At 37.2% G+C, this 23653-nt stretch overlaps 1 protein-coding gene across 6 annotated transcripts in view; it reads right to left on the reverse strand.

The window, feature by feature from the left end:
* Nucleotides 1-23653, reverse strand: part of NCAM2 (neural cell adhesion molecule 2) — a 503301-nt gene that overhangs the window by 129618 nt on the left and 350030 nt on the right. For 5 of the 6 annotated variants that reach the window (XM_067543086.1, XM_067543105.1, XM_067543094.1 and 2 more), the window contains exons 10-11: nt 5685-5872; nt 2014-2110 (exon numbers count right to left, since the gene is read on the reverse strand). In XM_067543086.1, the coding sequence (XP_067399187.1) occupies nt 2014-2110; nt 5685-5872 (285 nt within the window). Of the gene's footprint in view, nt 1-2013; nt 2111-5684; nt 5873-15756; nt 15877-23653 lie in introns of those variants that run through there. The other variant, XM_067543122.1, reaches the window with a different exon arrangement.

The raw sequence follows: 23653 nt of genomic DNA on the forward strand, positions 1-23653 counted from the left end.
TCAGAAGTACAAGAACTTTCTTAGTTATGAATTAATTTTTCAACAAATCAAAGGTACGACCTTAACTGAGGACTAGTCTAAAGTCTTTAAACCAAATAAGTGGGGACACTAGAAGACAATTAGATGAGTTACTAAATGCATGTTTTTGGCCTAACTGTGGAAGCTTACTCACACGAGTAGTCCAATTGACATAAATGGGACCACTTCAGTAAGTGCTCACCAACGAGTTCCACAAGAAGATCTTTTCTGTTTTATTTCTACACAGTTAAGGCAAATTATTTTATTTTCTGAGAGTGAATCCTAAGCTGTGGGAGTTTCTGACTTGTGGAGAGGCTGAGTGGGAAGGTAGGGCAAGGAATTCTCTGTATGAGTAGTTCTTGGAGCCTGAGGATGCTTCTATACAAAAGGAAATGAGGCGGTTAAAGGGATATATATTTTGGTTCAATAACAGGTGGCAAAGGCAAATCAAAGAAGGATCAGAAATGTTTTTCTGGAGTGTTTAACAGGCTCATTTAAAGTAGGATGGAAAATCTGCTTGGTTTCTGATAAATAACACATTCAAGTACTGTTGGAAGCACAACTGTTTTAATAATTTTTTACAAAGGAGAGATATACCACAACATAAAAAAAAAATGTTTAAAGTCATCTTTTCTTTAGAAGTAATGAGGTAAACTTTTAAAGCTGTCATGGTTTCTACACAATAAATCCCCTTAATAAATAACACAATTGGCTTCTGCAACTCTTGAAACACTAAACAAAAATTGTTGCCTATTGTGCAGTGTGTTATAAAAAATTAAAAGTAAAGGAAACAACAGACAGTCTCTCTTACGTCTGGAAATTAATATAGTAACAATAATACCAAATATATATTACTAGTAGGGTTGTAAGGAGTATATTTTATTCTTTAGCCTTACGTTTTATTACAGTTGCAACAAAGCGGACTGCAGAAAAATATGATATAAAATAATATCCTTACATGACTAAACGACAAAACAAAACAAAACCACCAAGATCTTCTTTTTATAATTCTAGTTAGCTAGAGTAGAAAAATGAGAGAACCACATCCTCAGTGGTTGTAAATTGGAAGGCGGTCAATGCAACTATGCTGATTTACATCATCTAAAGAATTGGTTTCTAATGTTTTTTGATCCTGTAAGCCTGGTGAAGGTTCACTGCTGTATTTTGACATTTGACATGTGAGTCATGCGACTGAAGGGAAAAAAAATGTTATGAAACTATCTCTTGTATATTCTTTCAGTCATTCAACATCAACAAAAAATTCCTTCCCTATAATCAGTACTCTACAAAACCTAGCATATTTGTCAGCACTGCCAAAGGGTAAATGTACAATCTTATTTTTAAATTCACCCACAATCCTATAGACAAAATTAAACACATTCAAAAGTTCTGTCGCAAAAGTTTGACAGCTTGAATGAACTGATTCCTAAATCCTTAGGCCAAATCCTCCTCTAAGTTATATCTGTGCAACCTATGGATTTAACTGGATTTCTAAAATGAAGGAAGAATTTGGCACTTTTAATTTGCAAAACTGGACTATAAATCTCTTGAAAATAGGCTTTCCTGCAGTAGTTCATCACTTTTGTTTCTGATCCTGATCCTCACAAGGAAACACTGGGTGCAAAAATGAAAGAGATGGACCTGATTCTCCCTTTCTTATACTGGCATAAAACAGGAGTAACTCCATTACAGTTAATAGAGTTGCAGAGATGTGAAATCAATGTAAGTTAAAGAAGATTCAGGCCTGGTATTTTTAAAAAGTTAACAACATTTTCTCAAATTTCAGTAAATGTTTAAAGTTCAGGGCAAAGATTTTGGAGAGCTCTTATTTTGTGAGACCTGGTGTGTTTTGCCTACACAATGTCACATTTTAGAGGGCTAAAAAGGCAATTGTAAAGGCTCCAGTGGAATTAAGTGAATGGAAAAGTCAGATTATACTTCATGTTGTTGAAAATACAAGGTATGGTTACAGAAACTTGGATACAATATACTTACCAGCTTGACCAAGGGTATATTCCTGATACCGTGTTCCTATTCTGTTAGTAGCTGTGCAGTTGTATCGTCCAAAATCATTGTCAGATGTGGGAGCAATCTTTAAAATAAGCACAAACAAATATTAAATATTATTTTCTAATGATTAATTACAAAAGTATCAGTAACTTTCTTAAACTGTAAATCCACTCTAGTTAAATAGTATTAGGATGTCCCCTTATTTTATCTTACCAAATACATTTTAGAGAATAGTGTCATAAATGTGTTAGATCAGTACTCTCTTTTTCAAAGCTGGTATGAGAAAAATGTCATTAAACAACAGAAGGACAAGGTGAAATAGTTCAAATCTACAGGTTCACCACTGAATGGGAAATCTCTTCTAAACTGCACTTTAATTTGTTAGGACAATCCTTAGACATGTTGGTGCTTTGCTTTTAATGACCATTACTGAGATTGTAAATTGTTGTTTGGATAAATGATGTGAAGTTATTATTCCACTACCCTATTTGTCTTGCAAATGATTGCCATTTATTGTGCCTTTGAGTAAGGTATATCTGAAATCAGGATGAGTCAAGGTTTTTTTGTATCCATGAACTGCAGTCCAGGTTTATGGAGGGTCACTAACCTGCACTGATGCTGTTCAAACTTGGGGAGACTCAGAGAAACAATATGACAGAAATTATGTACTGTTGGCCTTTTCCTATGCTGACATTTCCACTTTCACCGTCTTCCACTGCTAATGGAAGTGGAAAAGTTTCCAAAATTTCTAAACTTAATGATGAGTTCAGGAGGGCACATTTCAACTGCTTCCCCTGTTTCAGAAGCCTCTGAATGAATTAAGGAAGTCAAGGGCAATATGACCCCTTCCCCTGTCCATAATATGCAGAGGAGGCCACTTTGTCCCATGAAAAAGGAAGGAACCATACACCTAGTCCCTCTGGAAATATTTAAGCTAACATTAGGGGAAGGTGGTTGCTGAAAGGGGTAGCTGGGTTATCTTTCAGGAGATCTGGGTCCATGCAAATGGGCAATGCAAGATTCAGGGTTTGTGTAGCCTTATCTGTGATCACTAGAAAGTAGCGTGGCTGTGGAAGATTGGTAGGGAAAGGTGTTAAATGTATTTTCTCATTTGAATAATACTGTTTTAATTTAAAATAATGGATATTTAGGGCTTGTCTATATGGAGAGTTAGTGCACTGCAAGCTGGGGTGTAAATCTACAGCACACTAGCACGCCACATAATAAGTTGCAGTGTGGACACAGTGACTGTGCACTAAAATTTCATAGTGCACTTTGACCTACTGCTATTTGAAACATCAACAGGTCAAAGAGCACTATGAAACTTTTAGTACATGGTAGCAGGGTCCAAATGGCCAGTTAGCATGTGGCATGCTAGAGCACTGTAGATGTACACGCTAACTTGCTGTGCACTAACTCTCCATAAAGACATGCCCTCAGTCATTCTTTTAATGCAAATTGTGGCATTATTATTTGTATGTATATTGAGGTTTATGCTCTCTCTATCTCCTATGTATAATGTAATGGCCCAATCCTGACCTCCTCTTTTAAGCAAAATTCTGACTTATATTAATGGGAATTTTGCTTGGATGAAGCCCTCAGATTCAGAATTCAGGCAATTGTACAGTCACCATTATTGAAACCACTGCACATTTTCCTGATTACTAACTTATTTCTGCAGTACACCATTGGTTTCAACTCTTCACGCCACTAACAATATACAATTTACTGTTAGCACCAGTAGTGGTTATAGCAAGCAGAAACAGATTTACTAAACCTAAGATGATTTTCAGAACATTTCTCATTACCTCTTCAAGGATTTTTCAATCATTCATTGTCATTATTGATACACTGCAAATGGAAGAAAGATACAGTAGGAAGAATAAGCAAGTACATAAACGAGAAGGAAAGTCAGAAGGGACTTCTTTCCATGCAGTAATTCTCAAGTTGTACAGCACTCATTTGTTTAAAGAGATATTCTAAGACACTACAATGATGCATTTGTCAGTCACCCTTTTGCAGGGACATATGATTTCTCACTTCCCAGGAGCCTCAAACAAACAGTCAATGGATTCATGCTTTAAAATCCCACACTTCATCTATGAACCTCCTTTTCATGTGACATAACTGAAAACTGAATTTAAAAGAAGACAGTATAAAGATAGAGACACTGAATAGCTCTCTAACCAGTATTGTTTGTTTGTGTCAAATTCACAGCAACAGTCTCTTAAAATCTTGTTTGCATGATAGTAAGTAGATTCTATCCTGCTCCCTATAAATCAATGACAATGTATTCACTGACCTCAAGGGAAACAGGATAAGGCCTGCTGACAAATTAGAAGCACACACGTCAATAGTAAACGATGCATTGTATACTACGGACTATACTGATTTGCTGAAATTACACAGGGAACTTTCCCTCAATCTCTTAAACACTAAATTATCAAAGAATTAGGAACAAAGCAACTCATTAAGATTAGATTTAATGTAAAGACACATTAGTAATCAGATATAAAGTAGTTTGGTTCACTCACACAAATGGAAGATCTGAAACATTACTAAACCTTGGGTAATTTTATATATGTAATACTGATAAATTATTGCTCCCTAGTAGTGACAATATTCCTTTTCACTTTTAGAGCACCTTTCATTCAAGGACACCAAAGCACTTTACACACATTGATCAATTTAGCTTCAATTTACTGTACCTCTGAGCAAAATATATATTGAAAATTTGTGACCATTTTCTACTGTCTTCATAATTTCAGTAAAATAACAAATTCCGACACTTATTTGAAATAATATGTATGTTAGCAATAATAAGCCAGATTTGGAAATGGATTTAGGGAAAGGTATGGAACAGGACTGGACTCTGTGTCTGCTACAATGTGGAAATAGTCCCCTCTTCTCCACCTACTTAACCCTCACACAAGGGGTGGAACCCCAGCAATGGGCTGGGGCCAGCTGTTGAGGGGTGAGGGCCTGACATCAGCCTGGCACCAGGTGAAAACGATTAAGGAAGGAATCATGATCTGCACTGTATGAGTTATTGCTGGATAGTTCCCAAGTAAGTTAAGTTAATACAGTTGTTGAGGCCTAATTAAATCACATCTCTGGCATCTTGTCCTTCCTTTTGTGTGTGCCAGACAACATAGCTTGTCCCTGACTTATTGGGACTGGCTCTACGAGATAAGAAAGGACTTTAGTCTCTATACAACAGCCTTATTATGGAGACTGCCAACAAGAAAGCCAGTTAGTTTTGTACTGCATGTACTCATCTGCTTTGAGCTGGACTGAAACGACCAAAATCTTTTCATGCAGGCCCTAAATCAATGATAATCTACTGAATCAATTTTACTATTTTTAAATTGTCATTGTTTTATTTACTACTTTGCAAACAACTCAGATTATATTAATGTGCACTGCAAATGATGAACTGAAGGCAAGACAACTGGCTGGAACCAAGGATTACTATATACCAAGGTATATAGAGATAAACAGCTCATAGGAATTTTTTTGGGCTCAAACTTCCCTCATTAAATCATAGATCTGATCCTTAAGTGTTTTATACACTAGTAATAATTCCTGACCGGTGAAGACATTAAATGATTCCCCAGTGATAAATGTAACTTGTGAATTTACATTTAAAGTCTTACCTCTAATATCAGCTTTCTTCCTGCACTGTAAGTCTTTAAATGGGTAGTATTTTTTGCAGGTAAAACTAATTTTCCTCTTCTCCAGTGAACTGAAGCTATAGGATTAGATAGCACTTCACAGCTGATATTGATAGGATTGCCTTCCCAAGAATAATACAAGGTTTGATTTGATACAAATGTTGGAGCATCTGCAAAAGAGAGTATTATACAAATTTGTTATCTGGTTCTGTTTCCATTAAATATGCAACATATTTTTATTCAAATATATACTATGAGGTTATAAGGGAAATTTGAATTTACAAATGAGTCACTGCATAATATTGACTGCTATAATGTCGGTTCTCATCTATTTGTTTCTCAGGTAATCATCATGCATAGTTCTTTTAAACCATCCCCTCAATGTGCAGTGGCAGCCAAAAAAGCTAACAGAATTTTAGGAACCATTAGGAAAGGGATAGATGAGACAGAAAAAATCATAATACCATTATATAAATCCATTGAACGCCCACACCTTGAATATTGTGTGCAGTTCTGGTTGTCCCATCTAATATATATATATATTATTAATATATATATATGCACATTAGAATTGGAAAAGTTGAAGAGAAGGGCAACAAAAAAGATCAGAGGTATGGAACAGCTTCCATATGAGGATAGATTAAACAGACTGGAACTGTTCATTTTAGAAAAGCGACACTTAAGGGGGGATATCATCGAGGTCTGTATATTTTGGGGGCATTAAATAAAATATTCAGTGTGTTAATCAAAGTCACAATTTTTTTCATTTTGGAAAGAAAAAAATGTGTCCAATGAAAACATATACTGGAAGCTGATCACATAATAATATCATCTCTAGACTATGGATGACTGAAATTTGACTTTGTTTATATATATATAAATGGTTGTTAGCTGCCTCTTTGGCTAATTGAATGAGAGAAGAAAGATGGCTTTGTGTTTACACCATTTAACTGAGACCCATGAAAACTGGGCTCAGTACCTGGCTCTGTCAAAGACTTCCTGTGTGACGATCAGCAAGTCACTTACTGTCTCAATTCCTGGTCCGTAAAATTGGACAATTACTATTCCTGTCCTCCATCCTTCTTCTATTTTGATAAGATCCTGGGGGCACGAACAGCCTCTTCCTATGTGTATATAGACCACCTAGCACAACAGGGCTCCCATCTTGACTAAGGTCTCTAAACACTACAGTAATCCAATAAGTAATATTTGAAGATTCAGTAACACACTGTCATCCCACCAAAAAAGCAGAGATGGTATATCCAGATATCTTCAGCAAGACTCCTCCACAAGAGAGTAGCTTGACCAAATGTGGGTGAAATTACCTTGAAATCAACACTAAAACATATTACACTATTAGAAAATGGTGGATCTGGAAGAAAACTGTAAGTCTGTGAAAAGACTAAAATGATCAGTTTACATTTACATCAGAAAACTAAGGAGACTGTTAGGTGCTTTGAGACCAGAACAAAGTATGAATGCTGAAACAAATGCTGAAGTCTAGCCTCAGGAATGGTATAACACTAACAATGTGTTTTTTGAAGTGCAATTCTCAACATTCCTTCCAAATTTGCCTTTGTGAAGGAGCATCACCTTTTGGTGTAATTCTGCCACTGTAACAGGTGTATATACTGGCTTTGATTGAAAAGTACAACTGACATCACTGGGAGTTCTGAACAGTGGATGTTATATTACCAGAAGTAAGCAAGATTTTCAGAAGTATTCAGTTTTATCTTCTTCTAAAAGTCAGCAGCTGGCTCTAATTTAATAAGTAGTGAAAGATACGTGCTCTCATGGCCAGATTTGAATTTTGAAGCATAAGCAGGAGTTCACCTTACTCTTCCAAAGGTTATACTACTGAGTAATTTAATCACACCTAGGTTTATGCAATACTCAAATACTTAAGTCAGAGATATAATACTTATGTGTAAAATCTAAAGGGCAGATTTTGGCCTCAAAACACTTTTACATAAAGGATGGAATAGCAGAGGGGCTACAGAATTTGAAATTTCACATTAATACAGCTTTGTGAAAGGGAAAGCTTGCCATAGCATTTGCCTGCATTGTGATTAGATGTGTTCAGCACACTTACAGCACTAAAGCTGAGAGCAGTGGCAAGTGCTAGGATGATGGGTTGAGGAGGGAGAATGGTAGGAATGGTAACTGAAAGAACCGTCACTCTCAATTCAGACAATTTTTTTCATGCCCCTAAATATACATAAGAGTGACACTGTATAGTAGGGACAAGAAAGTATGTGTGCAACATGTCTAACCACAGCAATATGTGCCACAAAATGCAGCAATCCCATCATGCATTTTGGATATGCAATTTGTATTGAATAGCACATAATTTCTCAAAATTACTGGACATTCCTGAACTAATGGACATTAGCATGGATGCAGAAGGTGACAAGGTGTTCTGCCTGGGCAGGAGTAACTTTTCCTCTTCAAGATTTGATTTTTGCTAGTGATTTAATCCAATTTGGTGTTGTGTGTTATTTCTAACTCGCTTTTGATCAAATCACACCCTGTATGGGCGTTTTTATAAGGCAAATGAGAAGGTTATAAATTTCTGCAGGTACATACATCATGGAGAACGGAAGCCTCCCAGTGAATACATCTCTCAACCTCTTAAAAGCAAGGGTAAATCCAGGTTTCTGAGATGTACATTATTTATTGAATTATGCTTTTAAAAGGGAACTGAATCTGATATTCAGGGCATACACACTCATGCTTAAGCTGTTATGGAAACAGAGGATAGCCAATACAAAACCCAAATAGGACCAAACATCCCTCAAACAAAGTTGCTTCTGAAATCAGCAGCTGAAAAACACTTAGCACTTATAAACAAAAAAGGTTCCCCAGTTTTTCCAACCTCCAGAAGCCCTGGAAAAACAGATGAGCCTTGCAGCATGACCTGCAGGTCAACAGATCTGGGCTTTGGCAAAGCGATCTGGGAATCAAATTCCATACTCCATGGCCCTTCACGGTAAATGCCCTGTTTTAAGCCCCTTCATGAGCCCCTTCATGCTCATAAACAGGGAAGAATTGGTTGTGCATCTGAACTCATGAGGATGGGTGAGGGTCCAGATGACTAGAGAAGGGTAAACATAGTACCTACCTTTAAAAATGGGAAAAAAAGAAGACCCAAGCTATTATAGACCAGACAGCATAATTTCAGTACCTGAAAAGATACTGGAACAAATGATTAAACAATCCTTTTGTTAGCACCTAGAGGATAACAAGATTATAAGGAACAGCCAGCATGGATTTGTCAAGATTTGCCAAATCACCCTAATTTCCTTCTTTGACAGGGTGACTGGCCTAATGGATAGAGGCGAAGCAGTAGATGTGACATAACTTGATTATACTAAGGCTTTTGACACAGTTCCACATGACATTCTTATAAGCAAAATAGGGAAATGTGATATAGGTGAAATTACTAGGTGAGTGGCACAATTGGTTAAAAGACCGTACTCAGAGAGTAGTTATCAATGATTCATTGTCAAACTGGGAGGACATATCTAGTGGGGTCTCACAGGGATCAGTCCTGGGTCCGGAACTATTCAACATTTTCATTAAAGACGTGGATAATGGAGTGGTGAGTATGCATATTAAATTTGCAAATGACACCAAGCTGGGAGGGTTTGCTAGCACTTTAGAGAATGGGATTGGAATTCAAAATGACCATAACAATTTGGAGAATTTGTCTAAATTCAATCAGATGAAATTCAATAAAGGTAAGTGCACTCTACTACACTTAGGAAGAAAAAATCAAATATACAACTACAAAATGGGAATAAGTGGCTAAGTCACTGAAAAAAAGGATCTGAAAGTTATAATGGATCACAATTTGTTTATGAGCCAACAATGGGATGCAGTTGCCAAAAAGACTAATATCATTTTCTGGTGCGTCATATGTAAGTCATGGGAGGTGATTGTCACGCTTTAGTCAGTACTGGTGAGGCCTAAACTGGAGTACTGTGTCCAGTTCTGGATGCCACACTTTATGAAAGATCAGGACAAAATGGAGAAAGTCCAGAGGAGAGAAACAAAAATGATTAAAAGTTTAGAAAACTTGACCTATGAGGAAAATTTAACAAAAGTGGACGTATTTAGTTTTGATGACTGAGGGAGGACCTAACAACATATTTGAAGACTGTTAAGAGCTGTTATAAAGAAGACTGCAGTGTGCTGTGAACAATTATTCTCTATGGAAATAGGATAAGAAGTAATGGGGTTAAACTGCAGCAAGGGAGATTTACATTAGATATTAGGAAAAGCTTTCTAACTATAAGGGTAGTTAAACTCAGGAATAGGCTTCCAAAGGATGTTGGGGAATCCCCATTATTGAAAGATTTTAAGAACGGGTGAGATAAATACATGTCAGGGATGATCTCAATTTACCAGTTCCTGCTTTGGTACAGGGGATTGAATTTGTTAATTTCCTGAAGTTCCTTCTAGCCCTACATTTCTGTGACTTTATGATTTAACTAGGGTGTGGAATCATGAGAAGAGAATGGTGGCATCTGAGATAGGCAGGACCCAGTCACTTAAGATCTTAAAAGTATATAACCAATAGAATATATTTAACCAGGAAGTGAATGAAAATCTAGTGCAGGTTGTAAAGCACAAATGTACTATGCATTTTCTTCAAGAAATGCGCCTCAAATGAGGTCCCGTATTCTGCAGCAGCTGAAGTTTCCCAGAGATGTTAGGGTGCAGCCCAAAGCAGAGGGTATTACAGCAATCCTATCACAAGGTGACAATGGCTGTGATCACCGTGGCAAAATCCACATTCACAACAAAATAATTTTGACACCTGAATCAAGCACAGGCTCATCTAAATGGGACTGGATGTCACATGGAGAATATAATTTCTATAAATTGCTTTCTTACAGCAAAATTAAGGATCAAATTATAATGGGGGGAAACAAGAAAAAGCCCTGGTGTATGCACATGTACGTCTGTATTGCTGTTAGCTGCTTATTGTATTGTATTATGTCTTGAAGGTTCAGTAGTTAGTATCTATCTCACAAAAATACACAATCTGTTTCTTACAGAAACATTGTATATGTTTCAGAAAAATAGTTATCATTAAAACAAAAGCACATTTTAAAAATTACTGAGGTTGGGGAATATCAACTATAAAATGGTAGAAAATCAAATCTGGTAAAAGCTACAGTATTCTAGAAAACTGAGGAATAAGTTAAATACCCCAGAATTCTGGTGGCAAGTGAGAATACCCATCAATTGAATAATAGAGCATATCCAAGTAGAAATGAATGGAAAGGCCTTCTCATATGTAAATATCTCTTTAAACAAACATGGAGAAGATTAGGAAAGCTCAACCAACTGCTACTTTTCCTTTCCTGCATATTTTACCTAAATCATTTATATAGAATTTACAGAGGACTTGAAATCTACTAGAATTTAAAATACATATTGTCTTATCATACATAAACAATAGTTCACAAAGAGATATATTAGAAAGTTAAAATCTTTGGAATAAAGTTTATGGCTATGCACTTTTGGTACAGCATGGATACATTACAAACCAGGGATTAGGTATATGTGCAACACAGGTTACATTTGTGCCTGCCAGAAAACAGGTCCAGAGCTGACCTTAAATAAATTACACCTTTTCTGCAAGATATGGACAAACAGTGAAGTGGTTCCAAAGCAAAGCAAGCACTGTCAGTAAAAAAGTAAATTGAATTTAGTGTACTTTAAAATAGAGATGATCCTGAACCTAAATTCCAGATCTGAATATGTATGAAATTAACTGAAGTCCAGATCAACTTAATTGTTGGTCCATAACACTATCACAGCCTGAGCCCAAAAATGTATTTGCAATCCCCAACAACTCTGGGGAAGGTTGGAAAGAGATTAGCTTTCAACTTTGTGAATCTCTACTGAGAAGAAAGCTGTAGAAAAGCTACAATTGATATTAGTTATTACAAATGGACAAAAGCTTATAAAAGCCTGAATGGTAAAATAAGAAGCATCTCAAGGAGGGAATTCAACATATAGAGAACAAGAATACACAACACAACAAAGTTAGTAAAGTCATGTAATTAAGCTAAAGCTATCTATTATACAGGAATCCTTTAATAAAAATATTTTAATCTTGGAGTGATATTTTAGAATAGCTCAGAATAGGGTGAAAAGTAAATTCATATTGTTCTTGTTCTTTTCAAATTGGAAAAAATAGTCTTAAGCCAGCATTGCAACTAGGAAAAGTGGATTTGCATAAACTGCATAAGGAAATTATGTAGAGCAGGAAAGCCTTGGCTCAAATCTATCTCCATACATTTGATTATCCCCATTAGGCTTAATGCCTCAGAAACCGCAAGGGGAGCACAGACTAATACATCATTTGTCACATCCAGAAGGTAATTCAATTAATGATTTCATAGATCCAACCCTAGTGTATGTTCAGAGTCATATCCAGAATTGGATATGGCAAATTACCTGATTCAGCACATGTGCCGAGGGACCTATAACAGCCAAGTGGTACACTGAATCACATTTTTGCTTGTTAATAGAAGACCAGAGGTTTTCAAACTTTTGGCTATTTTTTTCCCAAGGAAAAAAATATTCAGTAGAGCATAATGACATTATAGATACAGTGGACCAGATTTAGCCTAGGTTGATGCTGGCTTTATGCCCAGCCAGCTACCCTGTAGAGTGATAGAATTAGATTGTATTAGTTATCCTCCTGATGACTGGAGAATAGCTAATGTGACACCAATTTTTTTTAAAAGGTTCCATAAGTGATTCTGGCAATTACAGGCCAGTAAGCCTAACTTCAGTACCCAGGCAAACTGGTTGAAAATATAGTAAAAACAAAATTTATCAGACACATGGGTGAATATAATTTGTTGGGGAAGGTTCAACACAGTTTTTGTAAAGGCAAATCATGCCTCACCAATCTGTCAGAACTTTTTAAGGGGTCAACAAACATGGAAAAGGGTGATCCAGTGAATATCATGTACTTGGACTTTCAGAAAGCCTTTGACATGATCCCTCAGCAAAGGCTCTTAAGCAAAGTAAACAGTCATGGAATAAGAGGGAAGATCCTCCCCTAGATCAGTAACTGGTTAAAAGACAGAAAAATAAGGGTAGGAATAAATGGTCAGTTTTCAAAATGGAGATAGATTAATAGCGGTGTCCCCCAGGAGTCTGTATGGGACTAGTACTGTTCAACATATTCATAAATGATGTTGAAAAAGGGGTAAGTGAGGCAGCAAAATTTGCAGATGATACCAAATTAATCAAGATAGTTAAGTCCAAAGCTTATGTGAAGAGTTACAAAGGGATCTCACTAAACTGGGTGACTGGGCAACAAAATGGCAGATGAAATTCAATGTTGATAAACGCAAAGTAATGCACATTGCAAGATATAATCCCAACTATAAATCCAAAATGTTGGGACCTGTAACAAGACGCTGTGGCCTTCCTTGGAGCCTGGGCCCAAGGAAGGGTCGCGACAACCCCGCTGGACAGAACCCGGCTCTGCAGAACCTAGCCATCCGGAAGCAGAGGGGCGGAGTCAGGGCCAGGGAAGGAAGTATAGAAGGTAGGCCCAGCAGCTCAGTCAGGGGGAAGCTGCCGCCAGAGGCAGCCGTGTCTTCCCAGAGGCTGTGGTCTAGGCCTGACCCAGGCCTTGCCGCAATTTGAAGCAACTGTAGCCTCCAAAGCCTGCCTGGATTGCCGAGCCCGAGTGACTGGAAAGGGGCGCCAGACCCTGGTGACTGGGTAGGGCCGCCGGACCCTAGCAGCTGGGAGCAGCTACCCAAGCCCACTGGGTGGGAGAAATGCCCTAAGGCCGGCCCTGACTTGGAGGAGCTGCCGGACGTGGGGGGCCCACCGGAGTGGACTAAACCTCGTGGGCTGGAGGAACCACTGTTACCTGGAGGAGCTACCCTCCATGGACGACCCTAAGGAGTTCCCGGACCTGCTACCAGTCGATGGTGAGGGACTCACAGGACGGCCATTTGCTTCCTCCTCCAGTGACCCGGAGGAAGCTACGTGGATGCAGGTACTTGGGGATTGGGTGGGAGGAAGTAGCCCAGGGACAGCCGACCAGAGAGTGGCTGAGTGTGACTGAGTCAGTCAGCGTGTTGCATCCCCCTACCCCCTTCCCTAACCACCCTAGGAGTGCTTGGCATCCTCTACACTGCTGGCCAGAGGACCCCAAGCTTTGCCAGCCCCGCCTGATTGTAAGGCCGGGAGCTATAGACCACTGTGCCTGCCCTGCCCGCTTGAGGACTGAGAGCTATTGATTGCCACACCAGCCCTGCCTGGCTTGAGGGCCGGGGGCTGTAGACTGTACGTGCCCCACCTACTTGAGGGCAACAGACTTCTCATCTGCCCCACCCCGCCTGCGGGCTGGGGGCACCAGACTACTCACCACCCCCACTGTTTGAGAGCGGGGGCCATAGGACCTTGGTACTTTTCAGCCCCGCTTGCAAGCCAGGGGCTAAAGACTCTGTTGCCTGCCCCGCCCTGTCGGAGGGCCGGGGGCAATAGACTGCCACCTGTTGGAAGGCCGGGTAGCCGTAGACCTCTTACCAGCCCTGCCCTATGGGAGAGCCAGGGGGCTACAGATTGCCAGGGAAGCCTGCCTGCCTGGGGGCCGGGGCTACAGACTCATAAACAGGAAGCTTATTCACCTCGACAAAGGCGCTGTGGCGTTCCTTGGAGCCTGGGCCTGAGGAAGGGTTGCAACGCTGCTGGCTGGACTGTGTCACCAGCCTTCAGGACCCAAATTAGCCGTTACCAATTAAGAAAGAAATCTTGGAGTCATTGTGGATAGTTCTCTGAAAACATCTGCTCAATGTGCAGCAGCAGTCAAAAAAGCTAACAATGTTAGGAACAATCAGGAAAGGGATAGATAATAAGACGGTAAATATCATCATGCCACTATATAAATCCATTGTATACCCAAAGCTTGAATACTGCATAAAATTCTGGTTTCCCCATCAAAAAAGAAAACAAAACGATATATTACATTTGGAAAAGGTACAGAGAAGGGCAACAAAATGATTAAAGTATGGACCAGCTTCCATATGTGGAGAGATTAAAAAGAGTGGGATTTTTCTGCTTAGAAAAGAGAGAACTAAGGAGGGTAATATCATAGAGGTCTATAAAATCATGAATGGTGTGAAAAAAGTGAATAAGGAAGTGTTATTTACTCCTTCACATAACACAAGAAGCAGGGGTCACCTAATGAAATTATTAGGCAGCAGGTTTAAAACAAACAAAAGGAAGTACGTCTTCACAACACATGCTCAACCTGTGGAACTTATTTCCAAGGGATGTTCTGAAAGCCAAAACTATAACTGGGTTTAAAAAATAAATAGGTAAGTTAATTAAGGTTATGTCCATTAGTGGGAATTAGTCAAGATGGTGAGGGATACAACCCCATACTCTGGGGGTCTCTAGTTTCAGACTGCCAGAAGCTGTGTGTGGATGATGGACTTGATAATTGCCCTGTTCTCTTCATTCCCTTTGAAGCACCTGGCATTGGCCACTTTTGGAAGACAGGATACTGGGCTAGATGGACCATTGGTCTGATCCAGTATAGCTGTTCTTATGGTTATAGAGCTCCTGGTCCTCCACAGTTACCACAGAGGATTAGAATGTGTTACACTGGAGATCACTACAACTTGGGGAGCGGGCGGAGGGGCCATAGACTTTTTCCTACAGACCTTAAGAAGTCTGCAGCCAGGAAAGGCACCTAACCTGCAGTACATATAAACAGCTACCTCCTATAACAAGTCCTCTGACTTTTCCTGAAGAATGAGAATCTCACAGGAGGGGAAGGCTACATGCCACCTGAAATAACAGCCTCTATCTTTTCTGCCTTGTTCCCCCTCAACACTACGTTGTAAGATGCAATATTTTGGGATCAACTACTTTTTCTATAAATTTAAGTGGAAAAGCCATTGGATCGACAAATTTACACTGCCACCACCATCTTCCTTTCATCATGAAACAGTATCAGAGGTATCTGAATGACAAAAGTTAGATCATGTGGTTTTAAACAGTCCTTTAATGCAGCCAGATCCCACACACAGAAGCAGTGTTTCCACCTCTTGTGGATTTTATCTTCAGTCTTTTGATATAGGAGTGTTTTTGGTTTGCTTTTTCCAGAAAGCTGCAGCACCTGGAATTAAAGTGATTATGTGATAATCATAACTTTCATTATAAAATGTTTTGAGCCTTATGCCTGAAGAGAAAAGCTTGAAAATTGTGAATCCTAAAAGCTCAATACTCAGAAAGAACTTAAATTAAAAAGAACTCACAGTTTATTTATTTATTTATTTTTAAAGTTTCATGATTTTTAAGCCAATAGCTTAGTCATGGTTGGCAGTATTGCAGAAGCACCTGTCTCCCCCGGAGCTTGCCATAGGCAGCAACACCCGCAAGAATACATTTATTTTCACTTTCCATCCCTCCATCTTAAATCAAGCAAAACACATCTGCAACCCAGCTACTGGGGAGGGGAAATTCATTACACTATTTTTATAAGAACTGTAGACCTATTACATTTGAAACTATATCTCTACAGTTTGAGGGTGGAGAATTCGACAAGGTGTCCCACAGAACATTGGTTTCAAATATACATGTCTCTGACTTGAAGCATGATGCTCTGTAACCACAAACTTTTCCCTTTTCTGTCACTACAGTGTTGTCATAAATGTGAGTAAATAGTATTCACAGAGAGGGGCTACTTTTGTGCCTTATGAAAAAACGTACATAGTTGGTGACACTTTAAATCTTTGTGAATGGTTGTTGATGATTGCCTTCAGTATGCTATTTGTTAATACAAAAGCAATAAAGTATCAATTATATAATTTAGAGTAAGAAATCTTTAGTTTTGTGCTATTGTTTATTATGGATGGATAAGCGTATTTCAAACTTCTGCCTTGCTGCTGAGACAGAGTTAAGGTTGTTAGCAAGGGTGACATTAACTGTACATTTCCATTCTTTCAAATATTTGGGTGTCATTAAATTTAATCTTAACTCAATTTTCTGGTTTTCTAATACTTTTTTTAGAAAACTATATTCCTGTGCACAAAAAATCTCTTTATGTGCTTTCAACTAATTGCACTTCACTATCTTTTTTAACCTTAATAAAATATAAAACTAAAAAACCGGCACAATGTGGTCTTCAATTATACATTGTAAATAATGTAGGTTGTTTTTTCTTTCCAATCATATTATAATGTAGGTGTCAAGTCATTCCAGGTCGTATCTTTTGAAAAATGAGCGAGGTGTTGGAGAGGAGAGAAATGCCAAAGAACTCATGCGTATTCAAAAATTGCAACTCTAAGGTTCTGTGCTGAATGTTCCAGTTAAACATTCTGCATAATGCTATTGCTCATTAGTTCATTCGCTACATCACAATGTCATCACAAGCTCTCATCTGATGTCACAGCTGGAATCCTGATGGTGATGTCACACATACCACTGAACCCTACTGGATTTTCAAGCCTGCCTATAGTATTAAGGTACAGAAAGTTCTACTTTTTTCTGCATATAATTCTGTAATTGTTTTATTTTCAACAATAATGGGGAGCTATGTCTCAATCAGTGGGCCACATGTCATACCTAGGTTCTTTGGATGACCACAATATACAATCACATTTCAGTTGTTATGCTGGATACAAGTATAGTAAGCAGAGAATGTAGCTATCATTGAGAAATGGCACATCCTCCCGCCTTCTTTGGCAGGGCACCTCAAATAGCTCATGAAGCACCTTACAGAATCAGATCAGGAGCAGGAGTGTCAGAAAAGTATTGGTGAGGCACTAAACTAAGACTCTTTTAGTTGATATGTTTTAGGAGGTTAAGGAACAAACAATTTCTCTCTCTAAATGTTTGGAGACTCTTCTAAGGGGCATGTGAGAGTAACTAGTGTCAAATATCACAATTTTGCCCTCACTTACAAAGAATCTCACTCCTAGTAATCCTGGGCTTTCTCATGGTTCTTTAGTAGGGCATGGGCATACTGAATGAGAACAGTCCCACAGCAACAGGAGACAACTCTAATTTGGTCCACCATGTGCTCCCATTCAGTGGAATGAACTGGAGAGCTAGTGGCTAACTCTCTTTTGCAGTTGACTCAGTGCTATTGGCTATCTGCCTTGATCAGACCGTGCAGTAGGCAATCTTGACAAACAAGATCCAGTGCAGGTACTTGTACTGCTTGTGAGTGAAATCAAAGAACAATATGTTCCAGGATTCTTTTAGTCCTATTTGCCAGGTATATGACTGTGTATATAACACTATACATTCATGAGTGGCTCCATGGTTTGTTTGATTTCATATTTGTCTTCTCTCCATGAAACCAATTGCCCAAGATACCTGTCTTTTTATAACATTTGAAATGTATAAAATTGAAATTATTAACTTCAAGGTAGAAATATATCTCTCAATATGATGGAAAATAGTGAACAGTATACAGTGAGATATCTCTGAAAAAATTGTTTACTATTTTTGAGTTGCTCTAAATATGATAACACCACCACATGAGGTAGCTAAGTACCATGTTCTGGCAACATGTAATATCATCTTAGAAAAATGTAAGAATTATGCATAAAAGAGTTAGATACCATGATAAAAAGTGTGGTCTTAAAACTTGAACAGAAGAGAATAAAGTATTTTAAATTAATATTTGTAACCCTGAATAATTTCTGAAATGCAAAGGAGGCACATACGATGGGAAAAATAGATTTTCCCTTTTTTCAAAAATTGTTTTACTGGATATTTTTATTACTTTATTAGTTGCTCTTTTATTGCTGCAAATGTAACATTTCTTAGAAGATGATACTTTAAAGTAGGTTAAATTAGCTAAATTCTATCTTCAGTTACACTCAGGAAACCTCAATAAAGTAACTGTAAGTAAGTAAGTAAAGTAAATTGCACACGTATAACAGAAAGTAGAATTTGGTCCAATATTATTGAGTGCTAGTTTGTCACAGTGAGCATATTTGGGGCTGAGAGGGGAAACCTAATAGAATTAAATTAAATACAATTTATTTTCTGGTCTTGAAGTTTTGTCTAATGTTTTAATTTTGGATTGCTAGCTAGTTTAAACAAACTTGACACATTTCAGTATTATTCAGATATTATCTTTTAGGAGTTCATTGGTGTTATGGAGATACTGAAATGTGTCAAGTTTAAGTTTAAACTAGCTAGTAATATATATATGCAGTTCCATTTCATCCTGAAATCCGCAAACATCTATTCATTATACAGGATATTTCAGTTATTACTTATAATGACTTTTAGTGTGTACATTAGTTTGATATTGACTTTGGGTAATGAGCATAATTTAATAATACATACTTTTAAATTTGATGGAGAAATCAGTAAATGTCTCAATGTTTATTCTGGAACATTTTAAAATCTGAATGTTATCTAATGGGCCATTAGAATACAAAACTCCTACTATTTATAAATCCAAATGAGTTGATCTAAGATTTATTCTTCATAAATTCATAGAGAACTCAGTCCCATGTATTAATTTCTGACTCAGTACATTATAAAAAAGATTGTATTGTAATATTTTAAAAATATCACTTAGGTCAGCTGCATTAATTGTAATACTATAGAACATAAGCAACACACACAGACACATAGTTATAGTGACAAAGGAAATGACCTGCAATGTTGTTATATTTTTTGAAAAAAGTATTACATTATAATTATAGCTTTCTACTTCAAATTTAAGTTTTGCTATTTAAAGAGCATCATCAGGAGTTGATTTTAGCCCACTAGATGCAACATGAATCCAGAATAGAACAACTTCAAAACTAATGTAAGGAAATAGGTTTTTTTGCTTAGAGAATAAGAAATGTAAAAATAGCCTACTACCAAGCAGCATTGTTGAGGCAAAGACACTCAGGAATGAAACAAGTAAATTTCATCTAGAGGGAAATAAAATAACAACTTAAACAAGCTTAGCTAAAATTAATGGTTTTTTATCCCCCCAAACGACGTTCTTCTTGAAAAGAAAATCATCATTATTAACACATAAGTTATTAAAAGTATACTTTAAAATTATATTATGCTTGTGAGAATAAAACAACAATCCACAGCTAAAGCTCACATTTTTACCTTGTGTTTACTTAATGTATTTATTGCAGGGTTTTCTATGTAGCTCATCATCACAATATCTGAGTGCCTAACAAATATTTAAAGGATGGCCTTGGAACACTGCCAAGAGCTAAGGCAGGGGTTCCCACATGCTGAGCCACAGCAGGTGGGCCATTCACAGTCCTGGTGATCCACCAGTGCAACTGCATTCTCTAGTCAAGCTCTTAATAAATCTTTAGTGCCACATGACTTGTGTAATCTTGTTCAGTTTTATACAAAATTGTGTTTTCCCTGTTTGAACACCACATTTTGCTCTCAACATTTTTTAAAGTGTAGTTTTACTTAACTGTATGGTTTCAAAGATCTTGAGGCATAGATCATGATTCTTTGAGTGCATATTGCTAGGGATTTCTATCATTACAACTGTTTACATTAAAACGAAAAGGAAACGTATGTTATTTATTTACAGTTATAGTTTATATGTATGTACTAATTAAAATTAATAACTTTCCTCAAGAAGTGTTAATAGTGGGCCACAGTGCCTGCTGCAGCTGCGCTGGTGGGCCTCAAGGAAAAAAGTTTGGGAACCCCTGAATCAGGGATGAGTTAGCCCCATTTTACAGATGGGGAAACAAAAGAATGGAAAGGTTAAGCACTTACTTGCCCAAGATCACACAAGGAATCTGTGGCAGAATCAAGAACACATCTCTTGACACTCAGACCAATGCCTTAATCACAAGACTATCTTTCCTCTGTGCTTAGGTATGAAAGTAGTATTGGAGTAGTGTTTTTATAGATTCTATGGAATGTTTCCAATCCTTTCATCATGTACCTAAAACTTTTAATTCCCTTTAGGTATCTTGGAATGGGCCCCTCCTTTTGCTCCTATAGTTGTGCATAATGGAAAGGTGAAAGTCAAAATTGCAAGTCTTAACAATCGATTTCCTGGTTTTTGTTGTTGTGTTAAAACCTCAACATTACTTTAGTGTAGTTAAAATCACATTTTACGTTAAACAACAATTATGTCCATAATTTGACAAGGAACTAAATAACCAAAGTCAATTTTATTTCAGTAGTACCTGATTCAATAGGGTATTTGAAAATATTTTAAAAAGCTTTTAGACTTGCATCCTCTTGTTGCAGCTGATATCATTTAAATATCTTATGCCATATCTCTGGGTTTACCCTCCTATTCTCTAGTCCTGCACATTTTACAGCTTTAAAACTAAACTGTGATTAGTTCTGACCTTTTTTTTCTTTTTAATTAAGAGGTCTATTTTATCACCCTCACCCTAACTCCTAACCTAATAAATGTAACCACTAATCATAAGATACTTATTTACTCTTTGTCCTTCCAATTCATCCTAGACATCTTAAATCCCTTGTTCATAAGTGGCTTAAGCTCATGGGGCCAGATTTTTAAAGGCAAATAGGAGCCTAGTGAGATTTTCAAAAGAGTTTAGGTGCCTAATTCCCCATAATTTCAATCCCACTAGGCTCCTATCTGCATATTTCAATGATATTTCAATTCCACTAGGTACATGAATACCTTTAAAGATCTAGCCCAATAGGCTTTTGTCAATGGAAGTTAGGCTCCTAAATTTCCGAAGGCACTTCTGAAAATGGATTTAGACTACTCTGTCACTGAGGTTCTTTTAAAAATATTATGCCTTGTCAGTTTGAGCATCTTGGCTAATTTGTCTTTGTTCAGCTTGTTAACAGTCCTTCTTTACTTCTACACTGCCATGGCAGTGAAGTGACCCAGGAATATAACACTTTGCAAGACTATCATATGATGTATGAGATTAGAATTATTCATGAACTAGAAGAAAGAGGAACATAAATGAGCCTAGCACATAGCAAATCCTATAATTCTAGGTAACAATATGTCAATATATAGAAGTTTTTGAGGAACCTGGCATATGATGGATGCCATGCATAACCATTATTAACACATAAGTGTATAGAACCAGCCTACCATAACTTTGACTTGAAGACTAATTACTAACAGGAAATTCTTGCAGCAGTTTCTATGAAAAGAAATTGAATTTCAACAATACAGTTCTACTCTCATTAGTAATAGAGCAAACATAACTTAAATGGAACACAAATTGGAATCAAACATTAGGTCATTTGTTCTCATTACATTAAACCCTGCATGTCTGGGTTTATCTGCATTGCTTTTAAATCAGTTCTCTAGGCTGGACATCATTTGTAGTTCAACTTGCCTTTAAGTAATGTAATGCCTTTGAAAAGCTTTGAAATGGAATGGCATTGAGCCAATGAATTTGCATAAACTGCAACACAATAGAGTTCGCTAACTTAAAAGACAGTGAAAAGGTCCAAGAAGATAATCTGCTCAGCATCTTAAATTTAGTGCTCTTACATTAATGAGGTTGACTTCAGCTTGCAGACAAAAAATGACTTTAATGCCAGTAAGAAATAAAGAATGCGTTAAGGACAGTATTATCATAGGTATAGGATAGATTCTTTACAGATAAATTTTAAAGTGTGTTGTAATACCATTTCTTTTGTCAGCAAGATGAGTGACAAACTGTTCAATTATGATATTTAAAGTAATTTGTATACATTGTGTATACAATGTGTATAGTGAAGAAGGCTCTTTGTTACAAAGTAACAATGTTTTAATGATTTTTTTTCCTCCACAAAGTAATACTTTGCTATGAAGCCCATCTGTCTGGAAATCACATGTTCAGATCTCATTGCTGAATAAAAAATATTCCACATTGCACTCAGCATCTTGCTATTAAAATGTATGGTGCTAGGTAAAACAAAACAAAACGAAAAACAAAAACCTCAGTTTGAACATACCAACACATCATATATCATCATATATCTGTAATCTGCCTTATCTGTGTTGTCAGTGTTGCATTTTAACTACCATGAGAACAGCGGAAGCTTCAGAGGCACGAAAAGACTAGTATTTAAAGGGTCATGTGGGGTTGACCAAATTATATGCTGGCTTGTTTACTCTCCAAAGCATCCCACTGATGAAAACACAGTAAGTGATCTTATAAATTGACTCTAGATGTCTAATATGTCTCAGAGATTTTATTTTACAAATAATGTTAATTATTCTGTTGAACTATTTTTAACAATCATTTCAAGAAATCAGTGTGTGTCGTTGCTGGAGCAGAGAAGGCTCCCATCTTTTGGTCAGGATTCTGTTATTTTTAGGATTTCTTTGTTTCTAGTCTTCGGGTTTTTTTTCAGAACAAACACCTCTTAAATAAAGAGATTAAAAATATTACTTGGAAACACAAAGTTGTAATAATGTGGGATTTTAAAAGGAGCCTACGGTGTTAAATGTCCAAATGCCATGGTAATTCAATGGGATTTGTATGTCTAAATCACTTATGGCTCTTTTGAAAACCCCAGAGTAAAGACTCTTTTATTTATGCTTTCTATATTTTATGTCAAGTTTTCTATGGAATATTATGTTTTAGTGGAAACGTATTAGTAACCACAGTGGAGAGTCTCTTGATGTTTTGTATGTAATAGAAACTGTATCAAGAATAAAACTTTACAGCCAATGAACTCAATAAATCTTTCTTTTGAATTTATTTTTTCTTCTATAATCAGTTTATTTTACCTTTCTAAGTTTACCTCACTCTAAAGTTCCTTGATATGCTTTGCTATGAAGTTGAGACTTGCAGGAAGGCCTGGGTATGGAATAGCTCTAGACACTATGATTTCTCTCTAGCCAGTGAGCACTTCAGATTCATGTCAGAAGCAGGGTTAATCATGCCAGGATGGTATCAGACCTAGTCATCTTTTCCACTCCTCCAGGGCAATTGCTCTTATCATCAAAAGCAACC

The sequence above is a fragment of the Emydura macquarii genome, unplaced genomic scaffold, assembly GCF_026122565.2.
Source record: "Emydura macquarii macquarii isolate MOO-44397 ecotype Brisbane River unplaced genomic scaffold, CSIRO-AGI_Emac_v2 contig_75, whole genome shotgun sequence".
Taxonomy (NCBI): Eukaryota; Metazoa; Chordata; order Testudines; family Chelidae; genus Emydura; species Emydura macquarii.